This window comes from Fukomys damarensis, unplaced genomic scaffold (genome assembly GCF_012274545.1).
Source record: "Fukomys damarensis isolate Sample0158 unplaced genomic scaffold, DMR_v1.0_HiC HiC_scaffold_4, whole genome shotgun sequence".
In the NCBI taxonomy this organism is placed as follows: domain Eukaryota; kingdom Metazoa; phylum Chordata; class Mammalia; order Rodentia; family Bathyergidae; genus Fukomys; species Fukomys damarensis.
Window position 1 is genome coordinate 29,965,208 of NW_022900916.1, and position 24,322 is coordinate 29,989,529.

Genomic DNA, 24,322 nt, shown 5'->3' on the forward strand with positions numbered 1-24,322 from the left:
GCTGACTGCATGACTAATTCAGATTAATGGTGCAGAAATCAGTCATTAAAGAAGCCAAGAGGAAAAAAGAAGATTGATTTAATAGTCTTAACAGAATGACCATAAATTCAGATCTCCCCTCCTATTACTACTCTCTGCTTAAAACACTTGAAAGCACTAGTTTTCCTCCTCAGCCTGAGTGGATGCAGCTTATACACTATAAAACCACACAAAGGCTCCAGCAGGATGCAGATCTGTGAGCTGTATTGTTTTATTACTACCATTGGCTTTTGCAAAGCCAGGTTTTCATTTAAAGGAAAAGAAGTTGTGGTTTATAAGATAACAGATACTACATCTATAAAATAAAGACATCAGTGGTGCAAAATTGATTTTCACAAAAAGAGGAGGCCCTCATTTACCTGTTATATTTAATTTCAGATACCCTGGGTGACGATGATTCCAAAAATGCCCTCACTGATCTCAGTGTATCTCTGCAAGGTAGAAAGGAGCAGTTAGGTTGACTGTGGTGTGAGTATATCAGGTACCTGAGCACACAAAGCTCTAAGCATTATAAAGTGCACCCTTACTGCAGTGCACACACTCAGCTGTGAGGACATTATGTAAATTGGACACAGATGAGAGTTTCAGAATTTTTCTTAGCCTTTCCTTATGAATGCCTAAAATATAATTTCAAATGAAAGTTAATTTAATTGATGCAAAAATAAATATGCCTAGGACTTGTCTGAAAGCTTGAGTTTAAAGGGCAGTGGTACCAATAACCTTGGGGATAACTATGTGTGCTTTTTAAGAAAAAAAAAAAAGGATTATATTAGGCAGTTAGTATAAATTGAAGTTTCACTTATGACTTATAAATCACTGTGAAGATAATTTATTGAACACTTTTTGTAATGCCTATTGCTGGTGGATTAGATACTTGACATCCATGTTTTCATTAATCCAAGAAATAGTTACTAAACACCTATTAGGAACTTCTTTCTTTCTTTTTCCATCATTTTATTTTATTATTTTGTCTTTGTGTTACTGAAGATTGAAGCATAGGTCTTTGCATTAAGCTATATCCCCAGACCTTTTTAAATTTTCTATTTTAAAACTGGGTCTTTTTAAGTCTCTAAATTGCCTGGGCTCAGCTCAAACTTGTGTTCCTCTTGCCTCAGCCCCACCTCCCCCCAGTTACAGGCCTGGCTTTACATGTTTCTTAAGTTTTGTGGTATGGTCAAAAATTGTGGTGAATGTTTAAATGTTTAAAAATTTATTGCAGTAAAAGGTGTATTGCCATTAATTCCTCTTAAAATATTTCCCCTCACTTCAAACACACTTAGCCCATCATTCTTGGCAATGTATTTTTTATTATAATAAGGTTTTTAAAATAATTTAAACATTCACTGTAATATATTTTTATCACTCCTTGTATCTGCCATGGTAGACAAGGCAGGTAGAATTATGATTTATTCAGTATATTATCTTATTGCAAAAAGAGACCTTTAAAATTTATTCAATCATTAGCAGGTTATGGTAGCATGTGCCTGAAATCTCAGTGGTTAGGGAGACTTTGCTAGGAGAGTCACAAGTTCAATGCCAGCCTAAGCAACTTAGAGAATCTATCTCAAAATAAAATTAAAAGCAAAAAACACCTTGCTTAATACGTGTAAGCCCCTAGGTTCATTTACCAGGACAAAAAGAAAAAGAAAACAACAACAACAAAAGACAAAAAATTTTCTCAACCACTGATGAATTACAATTGTGAATCTAAAGATAAATTCAAAGAGTTTACAGAATTCCACTTAATTTATTTGTTATTACATCTTTCCCAAGTGGAAATTTGTAAATAAATTATTATACAAATGATCTAAATGGCCAAATTAGTTTTCCCCTCTGAAATGAGAATGTACAGTCTGACACATACTAGGTTCTTATTTGATCTTCGTTGATCAGTTGTTTCATTAATTCATGGATTGACTAGCCAGTGATAAATGTTAAAAGGAATAGTCCAGAATGCACTGAGAACATTCCAAAAAGCCCCCAACCTAGTGTGGTTGCCTAGAGAAGGTGGTGAGGATTACTTAAGTCAAATATCTTCCTTGAAGGTGGAAAAGGATCAAAATTGGAGGTGTTTGGAGCCCAGGGCCATATCTGGGAAGAAGTCAGAGGCCAGATGGCACAGATCTTAGAGTTTTTCCACCTTCTACCACAGGAACGCCAAGCCTATTGGTATCCCCATCAAGTAGATGATGATGCTGTTTGGCATTGCTGTTTAATTCTTTGTTTTAGAACAAGATGGGGGCTAAGGGGTGAGGAAGATAATATGATATAGATGCACAGGCAAATTCTCTTCCTGAGCACCTGAATGTCCATATCATCAAAAGAAAAGTCGGTGGGGAACCTGTCTTTTGGGTAAATATCAGCTCATTAGCAGAAGCCTTCTCTTGAGTTACAGAGAGATTGGGAAAGAATTCATATTTAACTGAAGTTGCTGTTGTATTAGAACCATCTCTCGGGCAAATTTTCTATTTCTTTGTTGTGTTTGTTAAAAGAGGAAATGTATTTGCTGTCTGTCATAGGAAGTTGATGGTAAGACTTGGTGCAGACTATGATTTCATTCAATAAATGACACAGGCAATAGGGTAATATGATCTCTCTCTCGCTCAACATCTTTTTAATTGATACAATAATTTTATTTTGTCTTTTTAAATATGGGTGAGACAGCTTTCTTGTTTTCCCAATTATTGCTTCTGTTGGATTTTTGTCACTGTTTTCAGGAAAAACAATTTACTAAAGACTGATCTCTAGGGAACTAGTCAGGTTCCATTTTGAGGAAATATGTGCAAGGGCCCTTTCTGAGAAACGTGAAGTCATTTTGCAGTTCTCTGAAGTTGTGGGTGAGAGGAGTTCATTTGCTTCTGGAGACATGTTTGGAAACCTAAAGTTGATTCCCCCCCACCAGTGTAGGAATTGAACCCAGGGTCTTCATACTGAACTATAGTCCCACTTTTTGTATTTTTTTTTCCTTTCCTTTTTAATTTGAGACAGGCTCTTACTAAGTTGCCTTGGATGGTCTCCATTTTGTGATCCTGCTGCCTCAGTCTCCCAGACTCCTGGGGTTACAGGCCCGAGACATAACACATAACTAAAGTTGGCATATTTTTTAAAAAATATATTTTATATGTAGAGAATATTGAACATTTTATATTGGTTAAATTGTAGCTCCTCAACCCTAAGGATCAGTATTCTTTAAAATCCCAGGTTTAAGCCACAATTTCTTTATTGAAGTATGATAATTAATCTGTTCTTTGATCAACTTTTCAGAATAATGACAAAAATGTTTTCTTATCATGTTGAAAATATTTAACATGTAATAACTCATTTAATGCTATGAAATAAATATAGCTGTCACCTCATTTTACAGTTTAGGAAGCAGAAGCCAGGTAATATGCCAATCACATAATATACAACAGAACTTGGACAGCAACCTGGTCTTGATCCTGAGCCCAAGTTCTTTACTATTCATTTAAAAATGGAATTATTACCCAATGGAAGAAATTAATATATTATCTTTCCATTTCTCATTTGATTTGACTATCCTGAAAATTTTATTTCTTTACAGAAGTGGGAATTTTAAAAAGAGAATGACTAAATCAGCATTTCATATCAGAAGATGCCTTCTCCTAAAATATAAGCATATTTTAGTTTATCTGGCATAGTGGCACACACCTATAGTCCTAGTTACTTGGGAAGTTAGGGAAGGATCACATTTTGAAGGGAGCCTGAGAAATATAGCAAGACCCTGTCTCACAATTAAAAATCAATCAATAAAAGGAGCTGGGGTTGTATCTCAGTCTAGCATGCACGAGACCCTGAGTTCGATCACCAATACTGCAAAATGAAAAGATTTAAGAATGTATGTTCTTTTCTTAACTTTTCAGTCTCTCTATCCCAGACAAAAACTAGTTTGTCAAATTAGGCCACCATATTTCTTTTAAGAAGGTCCAAAGGAAACCACATTTGTTTTCATAGGCAAATACAAGTATAATGTCACAGGAACACACCATCTCTGCCTGTGAAGGGTCACATTTAGGCGAGGAAGAAATGTGGTTCAATCAAATGCAGAGCCCTTTTTAAGAACACCATTTGGAAGCAATTGTTGTATTTTCAGATGTAGTCTTGAGATTAAGAACTGAGTTCTAAACTACCCTCATCACAATGGAACTTAGAGCCCAGCTGGATTAAAAACATCAGATTTCATATGAAGACTTAGAATCTGAATTTTAGACCTTGAGGGATTTTGAGGTACCCTAGATTCTATTAGACAGATGAAATGGAGAGCCCACAAGTTCAAAAAGTCTCTTGTAACATGGCACCTGAGTGGCTAAATCTCCTACTTCTTGCCCAGAATTCTTTCTATTCTATTTTCTTGCCCTCAAGCTTTTTTAAAAAATCCTGTCTTCCACCAAGTGCTTAGAATATTTCTTTATCTTCTTGAGATTGCTTCGATGTCTATGGCCTATTTTCCATGCTTACATTAATCTTCCAGTTTTCTGAGCTAATGTTTTTTCATCATTTAACCTTTCCTTTAGGTGTCCACATGGCTGGCAGATCTCTTCGCCCTGATCGTTAGATAGTCCTGGGGTACCACAGAGTTTTAAAAGACCTAGGAGGGGAGAGCAGTCTGGAGAGACCCTTCTCCAACCTCCCAAATGCACAGGGCCTGGTCCCTATCTCCTTAGAGATAGTAGGCTTGCTGGGGGTAAGGAAGACTGGCAGACGCAGTCCTGTTTTCAGACACCCCCCGAATGGAAAACATCCTTCGGGGGAAAATGAAGACATGAAATTGCTTGCTGTGGTACCTATCATTCTGCTAAGGACAGTGAAAGCACAGTCTGTCATCCTTGACATTTTAATTGAAAGAAAAGCTTACATAGATTTCATCTGTAAGCAGTATGTTTATACAAGTGTATAAAGAGGAATAATCTGTCAAGTTGGAAAACTCTTAATGCTGTAGGACTCAGTTTAGTAATTGAACAATCCAACATGAGCTCACACATCTTACCTTGTTCCATGCCTCAATAATTTTTAGTAGAAATACTTTACCTAGAGGCATATGGTTATTAACAAGGAGGCACGGCTTGCTCAAAGTCTGGAATTATTAGCTCATGGCAACAAGCCTGCACTAGAGGAAAGACTGTTGGGTCTTTGTTTTCACAATTTTATTGCTATTTTGCCATCTTATTTTCAAAATCTAATTGATGTGTTGCGTGGGACGTTTTTGTTTGTTTACTTTTTTAAAGGAAGAAAATAGAAGTTGATGTAGATGATTGATTTCTTATGTTAGCAGTATTCCATTATTTTAGTACTTCATGGAAAGTCCAGGGAGCAATGTGAATATCAAAAGAAATGGACCATTGAATTTATTTTAGCATAAAAAGTCAATAGTAATTTAGTTATGGGACCATCAAGGTGTGATGGGGGAAGCTCTGCTTTACAAACTGAGCATAAGCCTTGCTCCCTTTCATGACCCATGTGACCTTGGGCAAATATAAATGCATGTGAGTTCAGTTTACTCCTTAGTAAATTGGGAATAATATGACCTACCTACCACATTGCCTTGTTTCGAATCTCATAAAATTAGGGATATGAAAAAACTTTGAAAAAATATGAAGCATTATTCAGGTGCAGTATAAAAAGTTTTAAACAACTGTACTATATTACATAATAATTATTTCAGTACTTTATACACAAAGGGAATTAGACAGTGCAAGTATTCTAGTATCACTCTTGCCTTAGTAATATGAATATTATGGACAATTGATTGATTCTATGGAATAAATCCTCAGTCTGGTCCTGTCCATTTGTTTGTTTCTTTGTTAATATTTTTTCAGTACTGTGGATGAACTCCAGGACCTCGAACATGGTAGGCAATCATTTTATCCCTGAGGTATACACCTCCAGCCCTGATTCCTTATACACATAGTGATGGTAGAGACAGATTCTACTCTTTTCAGTTTTTGTAGTTTTAGAACTCCAAGTGAGAAGTCTAGAAAATTCGGTCAGGTTTGTAAGCAGAGGTTGAGGAGATAATGTACAGAATCTGTGAAAAACAAGAACCTCAGAATTGTTCAGAATCTAAACATATAGGCATTTGAAATAACCATTTTCCCTTCTAATATGTATTGCTGATTGGTCTTTTTGGTATTACTTAGAAACCATAACTAGAATCTCAAGACTGCCCAATACCCTGAGAGGCTTTCTTAACTCATGAGGAAATACTTGATATTGTAAAATTTAGCAGATCTTTGCATGGTGGGGATATAACTGACCTAATGAGAACATTGAACATACCATTTGCTAACTGTTTTATACAACTGAGACTGTCATTTGGGGAAGAATGAAAACTCATTTTGGATTTAATTAATTCTGCATTTCCATTCTCATCATGATTGAGTTGTCTAATTAATTTCTTTTTAAAAAATGAATACACCTATAAAAACTGATGACCAAGATTATTTTAATATGTTAGTTAGAAACAGAATGTAAATAATGCTAATATGTTACCGTACTCTGTTCATGAAGATATCACAAATCAACGTAATATAAGGAAATGCTTTCACTTGTCTTTCCTGTAACAAGTTTTGTTTGTTCTTCGCTGTGATTAAAACTTTCTCTCAAGGACAGATGTATGTTAAAATGCTCTGTATGTGCATATGTGTATGTATAGATGTGTGTATGGACATCTATTTAGATGGACAGATGGGTAATAAGCCTTATGTAAAGTACTTTCTAGAATCTTGCTCATTATCAAACGAAGGTGTTCCGATTATTCATCCTGAACCTGGAGGTAATTTCTGTTACTAAGCATTATGTATTTTGGCATACAACTCTTGTCCTTTCATTAGAGTTCCCAAACAGAATGTTAAGACAGTAGAATATAAAACAAGCATTCCCACCCTACCTATCTGACTTGCGTTATCATTTCTGAAGGATTTTAAGACTATGTGGTCACAATCTACTGTAATATTTTGAAGCAATTAGAACCAGAAGTTTCCTCAAACCGTGAAAGGTCATGGGCCTTCCCAGGCCTGCTTGTCTTATTGTCGGTCCACACTCTAGAGGTCCCAAGGGCACATGTCAAGAGATGCTCTTGGTGCTTCGCTTGCTGTTCGGAAAACACTCATTTCATTGATATTAGCTACTTACATTCACTTCTACACACGTTCTGTTAAAAATAAAAAACCAAGTGAGTGTCATTTGTATGCATTGACATAACCTCTAAGAATGATTTTTATATTCTTTCGTATGCTCACATATGCACCTTCCCAAGCGTATAAATCTTGACTGATTTATGACTAATCCTTATAGGATATGTGTAGCTATATGTCCAAAAGAACTCTCAGGCAAAAAAAGAGTGGAGAACTTCATCTTCTCTGGAATTTTAAAAGCAAAATGAAGAAAGAACATGTTGGCATTCTTTCTACAATCTCAGTCCTCACTTCCCAGGAAGGCACATGGGCTCCACCAAAGTGACTCCCTTATGGGGCTGCAGATAGGGCTGCTGTTTCCTGGAACAGAGGAAAGGGAGCATCCATCACGGCACCCTTACCCAGTTCTTAGCATGAGGGGGATCTCTTCTTTTTTCTTTAGAAAAATAACTAATTCTAGAAGTAGGAGTTTCTCATATGGCCTACAGGATAAAGTTGTTTAATGTGGAAGACTCTGAGGTTTTGAGAGGTCTCTGTTTGTTTGTTTTATTTTGTTTGTTGTTAAATCTTTAATTTAATGGTTTGACATTTATATAGCTCCTCTGAGCAAAAACATCAGGAGATCGAGAATTTAGCTGGGGAGGTCACTCGTTTGCCATTTTTAATAAACACAAATAATTCCCTTTCCCCCTCGGCTCCACATACCCTGGCTCATTAAATCAATTTAAGGCCTTTTTTTTTTTTTTTTTTCAAGTTGAAGCCGCAGCTCCAAGTGTGTTCTCCCCTGAGGGATGCTTACCCAAGTCCAGCAGGTCGGACCCAAATCAGTTTCTGTCACACAGCCTAACGCCTCAAGTTTCACGAAATGAGAGATTGGAGGCGGGGCTGGGCTCTGTACTCACCCCCAGAAAAGCTGGCCTTAGTACTGTGACCCACAATCTGGCTGCTTGAGTTTGTGGCTCGATGGATTTTTCTAGTCACAGGGGAGAACTGTGGAAAATTAAAAATGGATTTCTGCTAGGAATTCATGAATGGCGTTTGCTCTGCCAATTCAAGAGAATGAAAGTATACCCAGAGCAAAGCCAGGTGGGCTTCCAGGCAGAGAGGTGAGGGGCAATGTGGGCAAATCACATGTACTCGGACTTCTAGCTCTAAGATGCTTTAAAGGCTGAGCTTCTCAGTAGACACTGGATTCTGCTACCCTGGCCCTTTCCTTAGAAACAGGTTGTGAGAGGTTTCCCGGCTTGTCTCTGTTAAACATCGGTTAGATAACAGGGCTCAGGAAATGAAGTGGAATTGGTGTATTTGCTAGGAAACAGCAAAGGAAATCAGGCTTGTATTTTATTTGTTATTATTTCCCTAATATCCTCAATTATGTGGCTCTCCCATCACTGGCTCTGATCTGCTGCACATGTGACGTGGGTGTGGGTGTCCCTGCAGGGTCTGGGCCTTGGTGAATAGGCCCAGGGCATCAGGAGTAATGTCTGGTGTTTTTCCTTCGTTCCCAGGCCTGTTCCAGGCTCTCTATCTTCTCTTCTACATCTCCACAACAGACAGAGACAGCCCATGCCAGCCTCCATGCCTGGGACCCTGCCCAACCCAACCATGCCTGGATCTTCTGCTGTCTTAATGCCGGTAAGAGATGCTGGGAGTTCCATTGAAGCTTCTCCCAAATGCAGAGACTCAAAGCTCCTGAAAGAAGGAAAGAGAAGCAGAGATCTAACCTAACTGGGAAGCAGGCAGCAGCTTCTGCATGGAGTGGTGATTTGTGTGCCTCTTTGCCTCAAAAGCACAGCTGCTCATCTCAGGCATTTTGCTGGCTCTCCTGTCTTTTGGCACTTTCAAAGGGCTCATCTCTCTGCTAATTACTAGTGAAGCTGCAATACCCATGGAGTGGAATTTGTTCAAGGAGACAATGTCTTATAACCACAGTTAGCCCTGTCTGTCTGGGGGTTCCATATCTGCAGGTTAACCAACTGTGAATTGAAAATATTTTAAAAATTGTACCTGTACCAAACATGTGCAGACTCTTTTTTCTTGTCATTATTCCTTAAAGAATGCAATACAGCAGCTATTTACAAAGTATTTGCATGGTAGGTATTATAAGTAGTCTAGAGGTGATTAAGTATGTGGGAGGATATGTATAGATTATATTCAAATGCTATGCCCTCTGATACATTGAATGTGAACGTCCACAAAGTTTTGCATAAGAGGGAAGCAGGAGTGTTCTAGAGCCAATCTCTTAGCTACAAGGGATGGCTTCACTACAAAGTCCAGTTTGACTTGTATACACTGACCATAAACTGCCAATGAACTAGCCTATACTCAGAGAAATAATAACAACAATAATGATCATATATAATAGCTGCTAATATGTATTTAAGCATATCGTGTTCCCTAAATCATGCTATCAGCATTTATTGAATGCTTATTTTGTGCTGGTCACTTTCAAGCCCTTTGTCAACACGTTAAACAATTCTGTGAGGTAGTCCTATTACTGCCCCATCTTTTTTAAAAAATGTGGAGTATCTACACAAAGTCTGTGTTTTTTAATTTTAATTTTTTGGGGGAGCCTGTGGATCAAACTCAGGACCTTGCGCTTGCAAGGCAGGCGCCGACACCGCTGAGCTAAATCCCCAGCCCTTTTCCCCATCTTTTGAATGAGGAAAGTAAAGCGATCAACTTGCTCAGATGAGAAGCAGAACAGCTGAGTTTTGAGCCCAGAAGTTCTAGCTGCTAAGCCCATTCTTTCGCTATCAAGGTCTAGGTACATTCTATCCCTTCACTTTTCCAATGAGAAAGGCACTATCACTACAGTGATTTTACAGACGAGGAAATGAAAGCACAGAGGGGCTGAATAACTTGGTGAAGGTCATACAGGTAGTAAGTGTTGGAGTGGGGATTTAAATCCAGGTAGTCTGACTGCTGAGTTTCCACTTGTAATCGTTGTATTATACTGCTCCCCTCTGAAATGATAGATAAGTGCAGAAGAGAGATTTACACTACTGCAGAGGAGATCTTGCTCTCTTTCCATGGGGCCTCCTCCCTGTCCTTCGTTGTCACTGTACTTCGGGGAACGTGGTTGGTATTCTGATTCGCAGGGCCACGAGAGTTCTCAAAAGCCCTAGAGATGGTGCGACATCTCAGTTAAAATCTTCCCACAAGAGATTAACAAAGGTTCACAGAGCATTTTGACATTTTACGGAATTATCAATATTTTTATGTCATCTTATTTTCCTGGAAATTATGTGGGAATATGGTAGCAATAATTATCGAATATCCATGTTACAGATGAAAATCTGAAAGGTAAGAAGTGGGAGTTGTCCGATGTCACATGGTTTGTGAGTGAAGAGTTGTGACTGGAACGGAAATTATGTGGGAATATGGTAGCAATAATTATCGAATATCCATGTTACAGATGAAAATCTGAAAGGTAAGAAGTGGGAGTTGTCCGATGTCACATGGTTTGTGAGTGAAGAGTTGTGACTGGAACCCACATCTCAACTCACATTGAGTGACTTAGATCATCCTTGGTTGAGCACTTTGTTTGCTTTCTAAGGGTAGGCTGAGGAATGTAGATCAGCTCAGTTTGGAGAAAGGGACCTGCCCACTACAAAGACTGGGTGGTCCAAGCTGTAAATAATCTTTGTGATGTTGAGCTAGGGAATGGGAAGATCAAGCCGATTGATTTTACCCATAATATTCCTATGTAGATGAAGAAAAACAGCGCCATCGATGCAATTCTCTCAGGTTTTATTCAGTTGAACTAATTGCTTGGAGAGTTCCAACACAAGCTGTCTTCACTTAGATTCTAAATCCCTCTTGCCGAATATGATATTAGTTTTCTTTCAGAACTTCTATACCTTATCCAGAAAAATGACACTATAGAGAAATGTATGTATGTACATATATTTAGCTAAACTGTATAGCATTATCAGGGACAAAGGTAGGACAGTTGGGCTGAAGGGGGTAGGTGTCTGGCCCTGAGCTCCACATTATCTCTTCCTAGAACTTGACCTTTTGTTGATACTTCAGGATAGAAGCAGACATTCAGGTACATGGGCAAGAGCCAGTGTAGACAGAAAGGTAAGGATGCCAGCCCTGCAGAAGTTCCCAAACCCATGTCTGTGGTGTGTGTAGCTGCCATGACCTAGAGCAGCAATTCTCAACTGGGAGCAGTTCTGTCTCCCAGGGGTTATTTTTCACTATCTGAATATACTTGGTTGTCACATCTGGAGTGGAATGGGAGTTCTAGCATTAGTAGGCAGAGGCCAGGAATGCTGTTAAATGTCCTACAGTGCTCAGAACAGCCCCATAATAAGTGATTATTTGACCAAAATGGCAATAGTACTGAGCTTGAGAAGCTTTGGTCTTGAGTGCTGCTAATATTGCTAATGATAATATAAAATCTCCTTGAAATCCAAACTTTTTCTTCATTAGTTTCCTGTCACCAGCTAAGGTGTATAACTTTGGCCTTCTGAGGATGGCCAAGGGCAGCCTCTTCCCCTAGAGGTCCTGCCCTGGGAAACTATAATTCCTAGTGTTAAAGATTGAGACTGTGTCTTTAAGTGACAGTGAAATTCTTAACTGATTTGTAATGCACGCTACCAACCCACACATTTTACAAAGCCTTGCTCTAAAACAAAAGGATATATTCATTCATTCATTCATTCATTCATTCATTCCCAAACCTTGTGGAGCACCAAGTACTATGCTAGATGCTGAGGATGTAGGAAGAACAGTACAAAAGAACAAATACTTCAGTGAGTTGTGATTTTTCATCTTGAAAATTAAACTAATAATTTAGGAATATGATCACTCATTTATTTTTACAGAAGTGCAGCAATATATGAACCATCTAGCTCTTGTTTTTAGTGTGTAAAGAAGAGGGAGTTCTTTGTTTTTGTTTTTTGTTTGTAGTGCTGTGGATCCAGTGCAGGGCCTCAGCATACTGGGCAAGCACTCTGCCACCGAGCTATGCCCCCAGCTTCTGCCTGGGTATTTTACCTCTAATGCTGAATGGTGCCCAGCATTCAGCAGAGGCACTCCATCTCCTGGCCTCTTAATTCCATTCAACTGATTAAAGCTCAGCTTCTGGTGCAGACAAAGGCTTGTTAACACAAAGCACCAAATCCTTTCTTTGCAGAGGCCCTTCCTGACACTCTTTGTTTGTATGACAATAATTAACAAGATGGAAAATACAATTTTTGTTCATTTTCTTGGTGCTGAAAATCGAGTTCAGGGTCATGAATATACAAGGCAAGACTCGCTCTTTGAGCTCTACCCCATCCCCCGTTTTTAAAAATAGATTGAAAAATCAGTGTGTTTGGAACTAGTACTCTGTGAGTCATGGAGTAGAAACAACCATAGATGAACACTTTTCCAAAATATGGGAAGGATTGCTGACTCTAGATCCAGAAGCCACAAGCAGGCTACTCTCATCTCTTTGTACAGCTAGTAGCTTGGAAGGCCCTGGACAATTACTCATACTTTTGTAAGAGTCGTCTTTGGAAAACTGAAGGCAAAAGTTCATCTGTGCTTGGATTTCTCTCTTTAAAAGGGTCATCTATAGAAGTAAGTAGTGAAATGATATTCTGACTCTCCTATCCTGTCTCTGGGAGTGGGAGTTATAATTAATATGCATTTTAGAGCAATGGAACTGTTGAAATTTTCATGACTTAACAATTAGAATACATGAATGAACTTAATGGCACTGAACTTAATGTACCTAATGGTATTTAAAATGTTTAAAATGGTAAATTTTATGTTATGTATTTTACCTTAATTAAAACAATGATTTCAAAAATTAAATGTATCGAGGCTGTCTGGAGATTTGGTGGTACGTGAGAATGAGTGTTATGTTTTACTGAATTGGTAAGAACTCAGAAAGTTTTGCTGAAGTGCTCTGGAATATTTAGAAAATTTGCCTTGGGTAGCTCCTTTTGACACAGTTTGTCATATCCATCCCTTGTCAGTTAACTGATCAATTAATTCAGGCTAGGATGGAGGCTGAGTATCTCCAATCAATCAGGTGAAAACGTTTAGCTCACACGTATGCTAATTCACAGACTAGGGTCCTAATTGAACTCCTGCCCCTGAGGGCAGACACAAACAGAATCACAGTCACAGAATTTCTACAATGAAAGAGACTTTCAGAGTCTTTTAGTTAAATGATCACTTTCAAGCTTCCCTCTTGCCCACACTTTCCATCTTCCGTGCTTTGAAACCTGTAAGATACCTTCTCATAATTTCCAAGAAGATCTAGGGTAACTTAGAGCAAATGCTTGATTCCCCTAATTTTCTAACCATTCTTTTCATTTCCTTCTGTTGGTAAATGGAAACATATTTGTATTAAATAATCTATATCCCCCTAAAGAAAATAGTTATTTTTCTGTATGATAGTAACATTATATATACTTGATTTAACTTATTCTATGAAAAGTGTTATTTTTCTACTAACAAAATATTGTTAACCAGACACATCCTTCTCAGACTGAAATGGAAAATTTAATGTATACGTTGAGCATCCTTAATCCAAAATCTGAAACATTTTACCAACATGATGCCACCTGATGTGATAGGTGACACTCAAAATGCAGGAGCACTAAAAATATTGTATAAAATTACCTTCAGGCTATGTGTAGGAGGTGTTTATGAAACATAAGACTTTCATGTTTAGACTTTGGTCCTGCCTTGAAGCTATCTCATTATATATATGCAAATATTCCAAAACCTGAAAATGTATGAAATCCAAAACACTTGTCATTTCAAGAATGTCAGATACAGGGGGCTCAACCTATGTTTACTTCTTAATAGGATCACCCTGAAGACAAAAATAGCAGTTCAGGTATCTGAGTCTTGTTAATTTTAGATGGATGATAATGTGTTAGCATTGTTCAAGTATTATCTAAAACCCACACTGCCTCTCTTCACCTACCCAAAGACCCAGCTAAGCAGGGAGGCCTGAGACAGTGGCTCTGTGGAGTCCTGAGCAGGTTAGGAGGAAGGAGGAAATGCCCCCAGAAAGCAACTCAAATGTCTAGGCTGGGTCATTTTGACTTCTTGATGAGCTGGAGCAAAAGGATGACGCATCATATTGGAGAATATTGTTTTTAAATTAAATTTATATTTTTCTTATTGCCAAAAGATTCCCATCTACTGTATACAATTTAGGGAGAAAGAAATGCCATTAATATCCTGAGATAACCATTTGGTGCATTATATATATTTTTCCCCTTCCGTGCATATATTGTTTCTTATAATTAAAAAGACAAGTATGATTGGTGATATTTGGAAAATGGGCACAAATTAAATACTTAGCAATTTTGTTTGGAAATGATTTACCAGGACAACAGTTGTCTTGGGCAGGAGAAATCTACAGATGGCCATGCTTTGGATGATTCTTTGATATGCTCGGATTCAAAGCTCAGGAGTACATTACAGAACATATACCAAAACCTCCAGTTTTCTAAGGAGTTCTTCAAAGAAATCCTAAAGGATCATTGGAAGGGAAAGTGTGCCTTTGTCTGTGCCCCCGTCTACCTTTCTCAGACTTCTAATTCTGTTGCTTTCCTTTCTCTTAGATGGAGAGACAAATGTCAGTGAACTCCAGCATCATGGGCATGCAAGGTCCAAATCTCAGTAACCCCTGTGCTTCTCCCCAAGTCCAGCCAATGCATTCAGAAGCCAAAATGGTAAGTAACAACTGTCATCATCAATTTACTATTTCATGACTTTTTCTTTTGATCTCTACCCTGAAATCTGCAATGTCAGTTAATCCAACTAGAGGGTTCTGTCTTTGTTTTGGTGAACAGAGCTATCTCTGGAAAGGCAGTTCAGAGACTGGAACTCTTTAGAGGATTATTTGTTATAGGTCCTTGATATCAGATAATTGTGTTCCAAGCATTGGGTTGGCATGTGATGTTTAAAAAAGGGACATTTTGAAGTTTGGGAGGATCCATAGGAGTTGGGATAGGACATGTTCAAGTGTATTTGGTCACCACGTGAAATAACAAAACTAATCCAGATCCAACGTCTTCCTCAAAGCAGTTATAGCTTCAGTGCCAGTTTCCTGTGCCCATATTGTTAAAACAGACCTTCGGTTCTTAAGCATGCATTATGATAAAAATATTTTGCATTTTTTTGTTATAGTTGTCAGATGTGATGTTGATTTGAAAAGATGAGTGCTTTATTATCTTGCAACCTATGCTGAAAAATGTGACTTCAGGTGACAACCTTTAGAGATTTTTAACATATGATATTTTTGTACAGTGAGATCAGTCTTTCCAATGTCAGTGATAGATTTATGCATCTATATTCTCCAAATAGTATTAAAAGCAGTGCATGTCTGTCACTGCAATATAAACTTGTTTGTACTCTTTAACAAAGTTAGTTAAAATATGTAATTTTTATATAGTTAAATTTAGACACTGCAATTAGTAAACAATCAAATGTCTGCAAAATATACCATGCAAATTTTTTGTATCTGATATTTGATAAGATGGTGTTTGCTAGAAGATGGAGATTTGTCTGTCTTGCTTTCTGACTGGTGGGTTAGGGACTGTGTTGGTATAAAGGTGCTTTCGACAGCTCTGAAGGTCAGCCACCAATTCCTGTCCATGGGTGAAGTCAGACGTAGGAACTTCCTTTTTACAGTCAGCAAGAGGTGCTTTTGATGCCTGTGTTGGTCACTGTCTCTTGGAAAATTCACTCATTTTTGATGTGCAGCTTCTTGACCCGAGTAATCAACTGAACTCTCAGTGTTAGCTACCTTGGGCAAATAAAATCTGTGGTCAGGAGAGCTCTCTTTGCTGTGCCACAGCTCTGTGATGTGCCAAATGGCACCAGCACCCACAGCAGAGCTCGTTAAATCTTTTTGGAATCGGCAAATATTTTTTCAACTTAAGCCCTGTGGAGCCAAACCAAATACTTACTGGCAGACTAAAGTTCAAATTGGCATCTGCTTTGGAGACCAAAGTAATTCCATTTACCTTTTTTTTTTTTTTTCTTTTTAAAGGAAAAATAAAGTGAACTGTGAAGGTACTTAAGAAAAAACAAAATGAAGTCCTTCATGCACGTAGAATAAGCGCTCTGGGTCTGAGATGTTAAGCCCCAGTTGGATGATTCCTGAATTTTATTTCTCTCAGACCTTCCAGATAAACGCTAGAGGGGTGCTAAAATGCAATTCCAAACCATATTTCCTTGCCAGTTGATTTTCACTGGGTTTTATGATACCACTTGACTCAGAAATGCCCTGACTCTCTGCTTGCTGGCAAAGAAGGAACATACTTCTAAAGGTAGTACATTATAATTATTTATGTGTATGAAATAAATCATATGCTATGGCAAATTAATAGTGAATAATGTCAGCTGGAAACAAAAGGGAATTGATCTGTGCTTATAAAAATAATGTCACCACTCAGATGTTTGCTGAGTTAAATTCACTGAGCAAGCACACTACTCTGCTGATTCATGTTCTAAGTGAGTAAGTATTTCCAGGCCCACAGTGTCTGGGCTGATGAACTTGGTCATAGAGTTGGGGGCTCAGGGACCACAACTATTCTCTTTGCCCCCAGCTCCCGGTCCTGCTCCCCTCGTTATTGCCAAAACATTAATCCAAAGGGGAAATGGTATATTTGCCGCTTACATTTGAGAAAATAACAGTTGCTTAGAAGCTTGGAAAAGTGTTAAATGAACTTTGATATCATACAGCATCTTTGTTCTTATTCTGCTTGCTTTGTTTCCTGGAGAAACCAGTTATTTCCATCTACTAGCTATACAGTATTTTCTAGCAGCTTTGGGGGCCGCTCAGATGAAAAGCTTTTCTAAAATCCCAAGTAGTGAAGGAAAAAAAAAAAACCTTCCGTGATTTTAATGTCAGCCAGAGCCTCCCCAGGATTCTCTGAACTATGGGTTTTGTTGTTCTATGCCTAATTTTCTTCCTGTGTAATACTGGAATGGATTCCAGATTTCAACTGCGACTCTTGTTTCACTGTTTTCAAGGACTTTTCCTAAGGTCACACATGGGCTATTGTGATGAATGCACTCAGCAGGGTGTGTTCTCAGAGCACACAAGTAACCAGAGAGCTCCAGGGGAGGTGCTGCCCATTCCGCAGCACCAGATTTGCTCTTCCAGGAATCCTGCGTCCGCATGTTCATTTCAAACTCCCCATTGGCCCCTGACAAAAGCCATCATCCTGAGTATCTCAGGAAACTTGGAGATCTTAAAGGAGGACAAACGCTCAAGACAGGATTGCTTTCCATGCACAGCTGTGCTAGAGGCTCCCAGATGAGCGATTTCCCATCAGAATGCCTTTGCTTTCTTTACATGAAACCAGTCATTTTTGTTTTGGAAGAGAGTGAATTGGGTGTTCTTAACAAGCTCTCAGATCCATTAATCTGATCAACCTAAATCAAGAAGCACACGTACTAATCTTGTGATTTAATGTGCATTAGCATCAGTGTTCTAAGATCGTTTCTTCATCATTCTGATTCTAATTTAGTGTTATGAGTTCTTCTTTATCTGCAGAATTATGCCAGTAGACATATGATGGCGTGATTGTATGAATGTGCACACACATATTGGGGTTCAACTGGGAGCTATTGTGGGCTCAAAGTCCTGACAGCCTCCCACCTTTCTAACCCACAAAATAATAGGTTCTTCCCTCCAAATGCTTGGGACCTTTGTGTCTTACGTGGAAGTGGGGCCCAGGAAATTCACTGGCTACCTGGTGGAAATTTTTAACATTCAATGGGGAAACTGAGAGAAGGAGGGGGACGAGCCAAGATAAATGGGAAAAGAAAGGAAGTCCTGACAGAGGGTGGGGAAGTACAAACTGCACTGGGACAGGTTTCCAGTCGCTGTGGTGTGCAAGTGATTCTGCAGTGATATTCATGGTATTCTCAGAGTTATATAGATTTGTAGTCATTTCATTTGGTGAGAATTAGATCAACTCTGTCTAGCTTTAAAAGAGGTTTTTGTTTTAAAGAAATTGATAATAAGCCAGCAGCACATCTGTAATCCCAGCTACTCAGGAGGCTGAGGCAGAAGGGTCCAAAATTCAAGCCCAGCCCGGGCAACTTAGAGAGATCTTGTCTCAAAATAAAATAATATAATAAAACCAGAAATATAACTCACTGGTAGAATGCTTTCCTAGCGTGTGTGAGGTCCTGGGTTCAATACACATAACTGCAATATATATATGGCAAATTTGGAAGCTCAATAATCACTTGGAGGGGATATTATTTGTCTATATACCTGTCTTGAGTCTCACTAATGATGAGAAGACTACTACCCTACAGAAACAGATTAAAATAAAGGATGGTAGGTAAACAACTATTTTCAGGGGTGGGGAGACCTCTGGCTCCTGTCCACAGATTGTACCTTCAGTTTGGACAGGGCTGGTGAAGGCTACAGAGTATTGATACTAGGAAGAAGGTGTGTATAGTTGTGCTTGACTTTGTCCTCAGCACTGTGACAAAGGCACTGTCTCCCCTTTACAGCTGAGACAACAAAGTCTCTGAGAAGTTTAAAAACCGACTGTGTCACATCCCTTAACAAAGGCTTAAGCCTCACACTTTAGTGACAAAGGTTTTTGATCCTTCAAAACATAACATCAATCCTTTAGACAAAAAATGTCACAAAGCTACTGAGGTCAGCAGCTAATAGATTAAATCAAGTTCTTGGGGATTGAACTCATGGCCTTCTCCCTGAGTTACATCTCCATCTCTCTTTATTTTTTAATTTGTAACAAGGTCTCGCCTAGACTGGGCTCAAACGTGCAATCCTCCTGCCTCAGCCTTACAGGGTTAAAATCAAGTTATTTTACTTATATTACATCAAAATAGGGGTCAAGATGATAGCATAGTTTAGACCCCCAGTAACCTGGAGAGGAAGAGTTGTTCATAGCTTTGAGCTTCCCCCTTGTTTTTATCAGAGCTCTGGCCTCACTGCCTGACCCAGCTCCACGGGTTGTTACACTTCTGTCTTTTCTTATTGTACGTGTGTTTCTCTCACTTGATTGAGTGGAAGCTCCTTGAGAATAATCCTTGCATAATGCGGGTACCGTGAACTATGGAATCAGTTCTGAATTAGATCTAGGAATTACTGAATTGAACTGAATTGAATTGAATTGCACTGAAATAATGAGAAGGAACCAAACTGCAGTAAGGAAAGGGAACGGGATGGAGAGGGGAAGGAGAAAAGGTGAGGCTGAGAAGGAGAGGATAGAAATAAATTCCAAGCCAGCCGTCAGCCTCTAAAGAGTGGCTGGCGACACTTAATTTCTTTGAAAGTTACCTGCAAATAACACCTGTCGTATTTTTGCCTTAAAAAGAAAGCAATATATGTGCTACTTAGAAAAGAGACGTCAGAATATCATTGTCCTCCTTGGAATTAAGAGCAATCAATAACTAATGCTATTTTTCCCATTCTGAGGGTCATTGATTATCAAAACCTCCTCTATACTTAGGTTTGTGGTTCATTGAATAAATACATAAATATATGCATTAAGAAATAAATGAAAGAAACCAAAAGAACCGGAGAGCCAGTGCCTTTTAGAGACGGAGGGTATGGATACATAAAAAGGACTTTGTGCTCTAATCTCGGGCCTACAATTTCAGCCCAGGATTATGCTTTTTCAGTCAGCTGTACTGATAAATTCTAACAGAGCTTCTGTTGGCTCATGATTTCCACCTTGCAGACTGGCAGACAAAAATTAGGGTAGTATAGTGAAGAGTCCATGGTTAAATATCCACTTTGTTTTGAGTGTCAAACTGGTTGTGTTTGTGTTTGGCTTTCTCCTCCCTAATTATCGAGCTAGATGATTGTTTGCCTATGGTGCCCCCTGGCCACCCACTGGCCACCAGATAAATCACAGGGAAGCTTGAGTCCATATGGAGCCAGCTGGAAAGCATATACACATGAAAACACAGTCTCCAGGTAACACCTCTCTGGCACTCTTGAGAAATGCAGTTCTTCCATTTGTCTCTTTGCTTTAATTAGCTCCAGCTTCATTTCCTAAAAGTGCAGGAATAAAGAGCAGTGGAGGAAAAGACTGTCTACTTTGCAGAAGCTTTGTGGCCAGGCAGAAAGTACTGTTGACTGTAAGGAGGTGCTCATTAACTTTTGAATCATGCTAGTGGCCATGTGTCTCTATAACTAGTAATCAAAGCATGATTATGGACAGAACTAAGGTGGCCACTTTTTTCAGAACCCTCCTTCCTCACCGTTGTGAAAACTGTTGTCCAAAGGGCAGATGAATAGGAATTATGTAAAATTCCTGACAATAGTAACAACCTATACTTTCACTAATATGTATGATGTATCCAATGCATAGGCAATTTTCTTTCCTAAAGCACTGTGGTGGAAAACTACAGTTGTCAGCATCAATTAAGCACTAATATATGTGGCAGGAACTATGTTAGGCATCTTACGATACACTCTCATTTGGTCCTGGCAACAATAATGAGGGAGATACAATTCTTCTTCTCATTTTCGGAAGGATACACTGAGAAGTTGAGTAACTTGTAGAAACATGAACCACTGGTAAACGCAGTGCAGGCACGTGAACCCAGGCATTGGACACTTGGTCCTGGCTGTTCACTATGTTTTGTCAGCAGTAGGGATGATCATCCTCTGAGTTTCTACTAGTAGAGCGCCTTGCAAATTGGAACATATTCTCATGTACATTGTTTCATTGGAGCTTCATGGCAACCCTGAAGTATCATAAAGAAAATAAATATTACTATCCTTATTTTATAGACGCAGAGTTCTACCATCACATAATAGCACCCTGGGCCTGAGTTTAGGTCTGTGATTTTTGTTTTGTTTCTACTATATCATGCCATCCCGTGTGTCCCCAGGGTGACTTATTCTGAATAAAAGAAGGCCTTTATAAGAAGAAGGGTTGGCCTTATGAAGTGAGATGAAGAGCTGCTCAGGCCCAGGCATCTCTTAGTTTATACATGTTAAACTCTAGGCCTCATCAGCTGAATACTGTTTCTTGTATGTCCGAGACAAGTGCCGAATTTGAGCTTAGTGGTTATTAAAGAACTGGAAGCAACAATTCAGAGTTCAGAGAAGCCCCAGTTCCTTCTTGTTGGCTGAAAGTACGAGCTTTCAACTGCCATTGCTGCTTTTTGTAGAAAATTTCATGTAGGAGTATACTATACCACTTTCAAATAATATTAAATGATTAGATTGTAAAATAACTTGTAAGAGCTAGCAATGATTTGTATTTCCACAGGGCAGAACAGGTTCCTATTGAATTTACACTCCATGTGCTGGTGAGAACCTCAAACTTGTGAGATGATACATTTGATTATATTTGTCTTGAAAACAAAAATTTAGAGACTATTGTCTATCATTTGCCAGATTCCAAAGCAGGAAAGGGGTGCGGGAATTTTTTTTTTAACAAAATCCTTTTCTTTGAGAAACAAAGCCCTGAAATTCAGTTAAAAAGTTGTCTAAGGTCACAAGCTAATTAGAAGAAAAGGGAAATTCGAACCAAGATTCCTGGTTTTCAGATTTCTTGGCCTTTGCTCTCAACATGCAAGTCAGGAACTGATGGAGAAAACTGTATGCAGTGACGGTGAGCGCGCGTTCCAAGGAACTCCTGAAGCATTTTTCTGCAGAAGTTAATGAGCGACCCCACAAGGAATGTAATCATATGTTCTGCAAACATATACTAGTGCAAAAGAAAAATTGGAAAAAAAAAAAGTTGACAAGTGAGGCAAAGCACTCGGGGGAGAAGAAGGTCAGACGGCTTTCTCCATCTGTGTCAACTGGGAATTGAAAGAAATCATCAGATGGATTGAAGGAATGGTCTCAATTCTCTGAATCTTCTGCAACTTGGTGGTCCTAACATGAAACCACCAAGCTATTATTATTTTCCAGCCACCCTATGAATACACGCAGACTATTTCATCTCTTGACATCTAGCATGAATTGCCTCCGTTTTGCTTGCCACCAGACAGTGTTCCCATGTCTCTTCAGTGTGTGGTGGCACGGATCATACTTTGGCTTTTGGAAGTCTGCACTGTGCTGGGTGTGGAGTGGTGGCTGCGCCTTCTGCTCATACAAGCACAAGCGGGTATTGAAACAGATCCCATTAGGATCACATCTCTTCCCGGGGCACTCCCTTCTCCACTCACAACTGGTTCCTCATACATACACCCGGACGTTCTCCTAGGACTCATCGTGTTCCCAGTTTTATTTCTTTCTCTTTTCCCCAGTATCCACCCTGTTTCAGTCACCATGGCAATAGGTGAAATATAATCCCAATATTTGCTCACTACCTCTGTCATCCAGCCCAGCACGCGCATTGCTGGGTCTTGTTTTGTGTTTGTTTAATGTTCCCAAGCCTGAAGTCAAACACATCTGGACAAGGACATTGCACATGGTCTGGTTTGGAACATCCCCTCTCAGCAAGTTTCCAAGCATGTCTTCCCCATGTCTTTGTGTACATATCCATACATGTGTGTCCTTGTCTGCTTTGGAACATTGTGCAATTAAGTGCAACTTGTGTTGGAAAAGCCAGGGGGAGGGAAGGGAATTTAGCAAATCTTGTTACAGGGAAGCTGTGCTTTGGAGAGATATATTTCAGTCTTTTTCTTGGAATGTATGTAGCTTTCACTTTCCAAGATTTTTGCCGACACAGCTAATAACAAAAGTTTGCTTTGCACTTTGTGATTATGGCCCTGCCTTGATTTGCTTTTTCATGTGGTAAGTACAGTGGATCTGTTAGAAAATTCAGGCTTTGAGGTGGGTGGAAGCTGTGGCATTGGGGTAGATAGGAGGCAAAGTTTTCTTAGAGTTTGGGATTTTATTTTCTTAAAAAATAAAAGAAAATCCAATCTTTGAATCTAAAAATAACAAAGAATACATTTTTTCTCAGTGGATATCCTTTTAAAATTCTCTTTATCCTGTTAGTTTAAAAAGCTGGCTAGAAAGTATTATGTTATTACTATATTTGCTTTAGCATGAATTAGAGGCATCATTGGGTTCTTGGAATAGTTAAGTCCCAACAGTAAAGGTATACACTAGTTATTTTTATTTCAAAACTATGTGCAGTGACCAGAGCAGAAAGTGTATTTCAGGAGGACAAGATTCCCATACAGCTGTGCCCCCTTGTCCCAGAGATGAAAGATGCAACAAGACAGGCAAGTCAATAAACTGAGTCCAACATAGGGCAGGATCTGTGGTGTAAGGGGCACACTTGGGTAGAATTTCAGAGTTGGCAATGTGTTTCACCTGCACCCTTTTCTGGAACACCTTCGTCTTTTGGCACCCTTCAGGGAACACACCACACCATGTCTCCGTGGTACGTGAGGCTTCAGGCTGGTGCCTTGTCCATTATAGTCTCTTCCCTTTCACTCACCTCTGCACTCCGAGGTCCCTCTCTAAAAGCCTATCCCCAGAGCCTTTCATTTTCCCAAGGCTGTCTTGCTCCGTCTGGCTGCCTTGCCTTTCCTCTTCTATCTCCGCTGCATATAATCCCCCTTCCACTCTGCAAACTCCACTCCTTTTGTCAAGACTCAGTTCAACTGCACGCTCCCTGTGAAGTCTTTTCGCCCCCAGCAGGTGGACAGGAGCCAGGCTGCCTGGAGGGGGGACTCCACTGGCATCTTCTCTGTCTCCTCCTCCTGGTGCTTCATGGTGTTGTCACTGTCTTCGTACCCACTTCCCTGCCAGCCTGTGGACTCCTTGAGAGCAGAGGCCAGTTTGTTTCTGCTCCATGCCCCCAGCTTAGCATCTCTTTTCATGTACTAGGTTCCCAGTAGATGTTTGTTGACAGAATGAAGGAGGGAAAGTCTGGTAAACTACTGCAGATAGAGGTGATACTGTGATGTACAGTAGTAAGTCATCTCAAACTGTGTGCTCTTTGGTTTGTTCATGTGTGTTTTTAAGTTTCAGGGAGAAGGTAGGATTTTGACTAAAATGATTAATCTATCATAGACAGTAGAGATTCAGGGCCCATGATAAGTAGATGAGAGCTGTTTGAACAAGTGGGCATCCTTCCCACAGTTGCCCACATCCCTGCACTGGAACCTGGAGCCCTGCCAGCCAAGCCAAGGGCAGTGCTATGTATGATAAGACACAATGGTGCTTTGACTCTTTGATTCTGAAATCT

The 24,322-nt window shown here is 39.3% G+C and overlaps 1 protein-coding gene across 3 annotated transcripts in view; it reads left to right on the forward strand.

The window, feature by feature from the left end:
• The window catches only part of Creb5 (cAMP responsive element binding protein 5), a 398,137-nt gene that overhangs the window by 294,243 nt on the left and 79,572 nt on the right, over positions 1-24,322 (forward strand). For all 3 annotated transcript variants that reach the window (XM_010628286.2, XM_010628284.1, XM_010628285.2), the window contains 2 exons: positions 8,699-8,825; positions 14,774-14,884. In XM_010628286.2, coding sequence (XP_010626588.1) covers positions 8,699-8,825; positions 14,774-14,884 — 238 coding nt within the window. The remainder of the gene's footprint in view (positions 1-8,698; positions 8,826-14,773; positions 14,885-24,322) is intronic.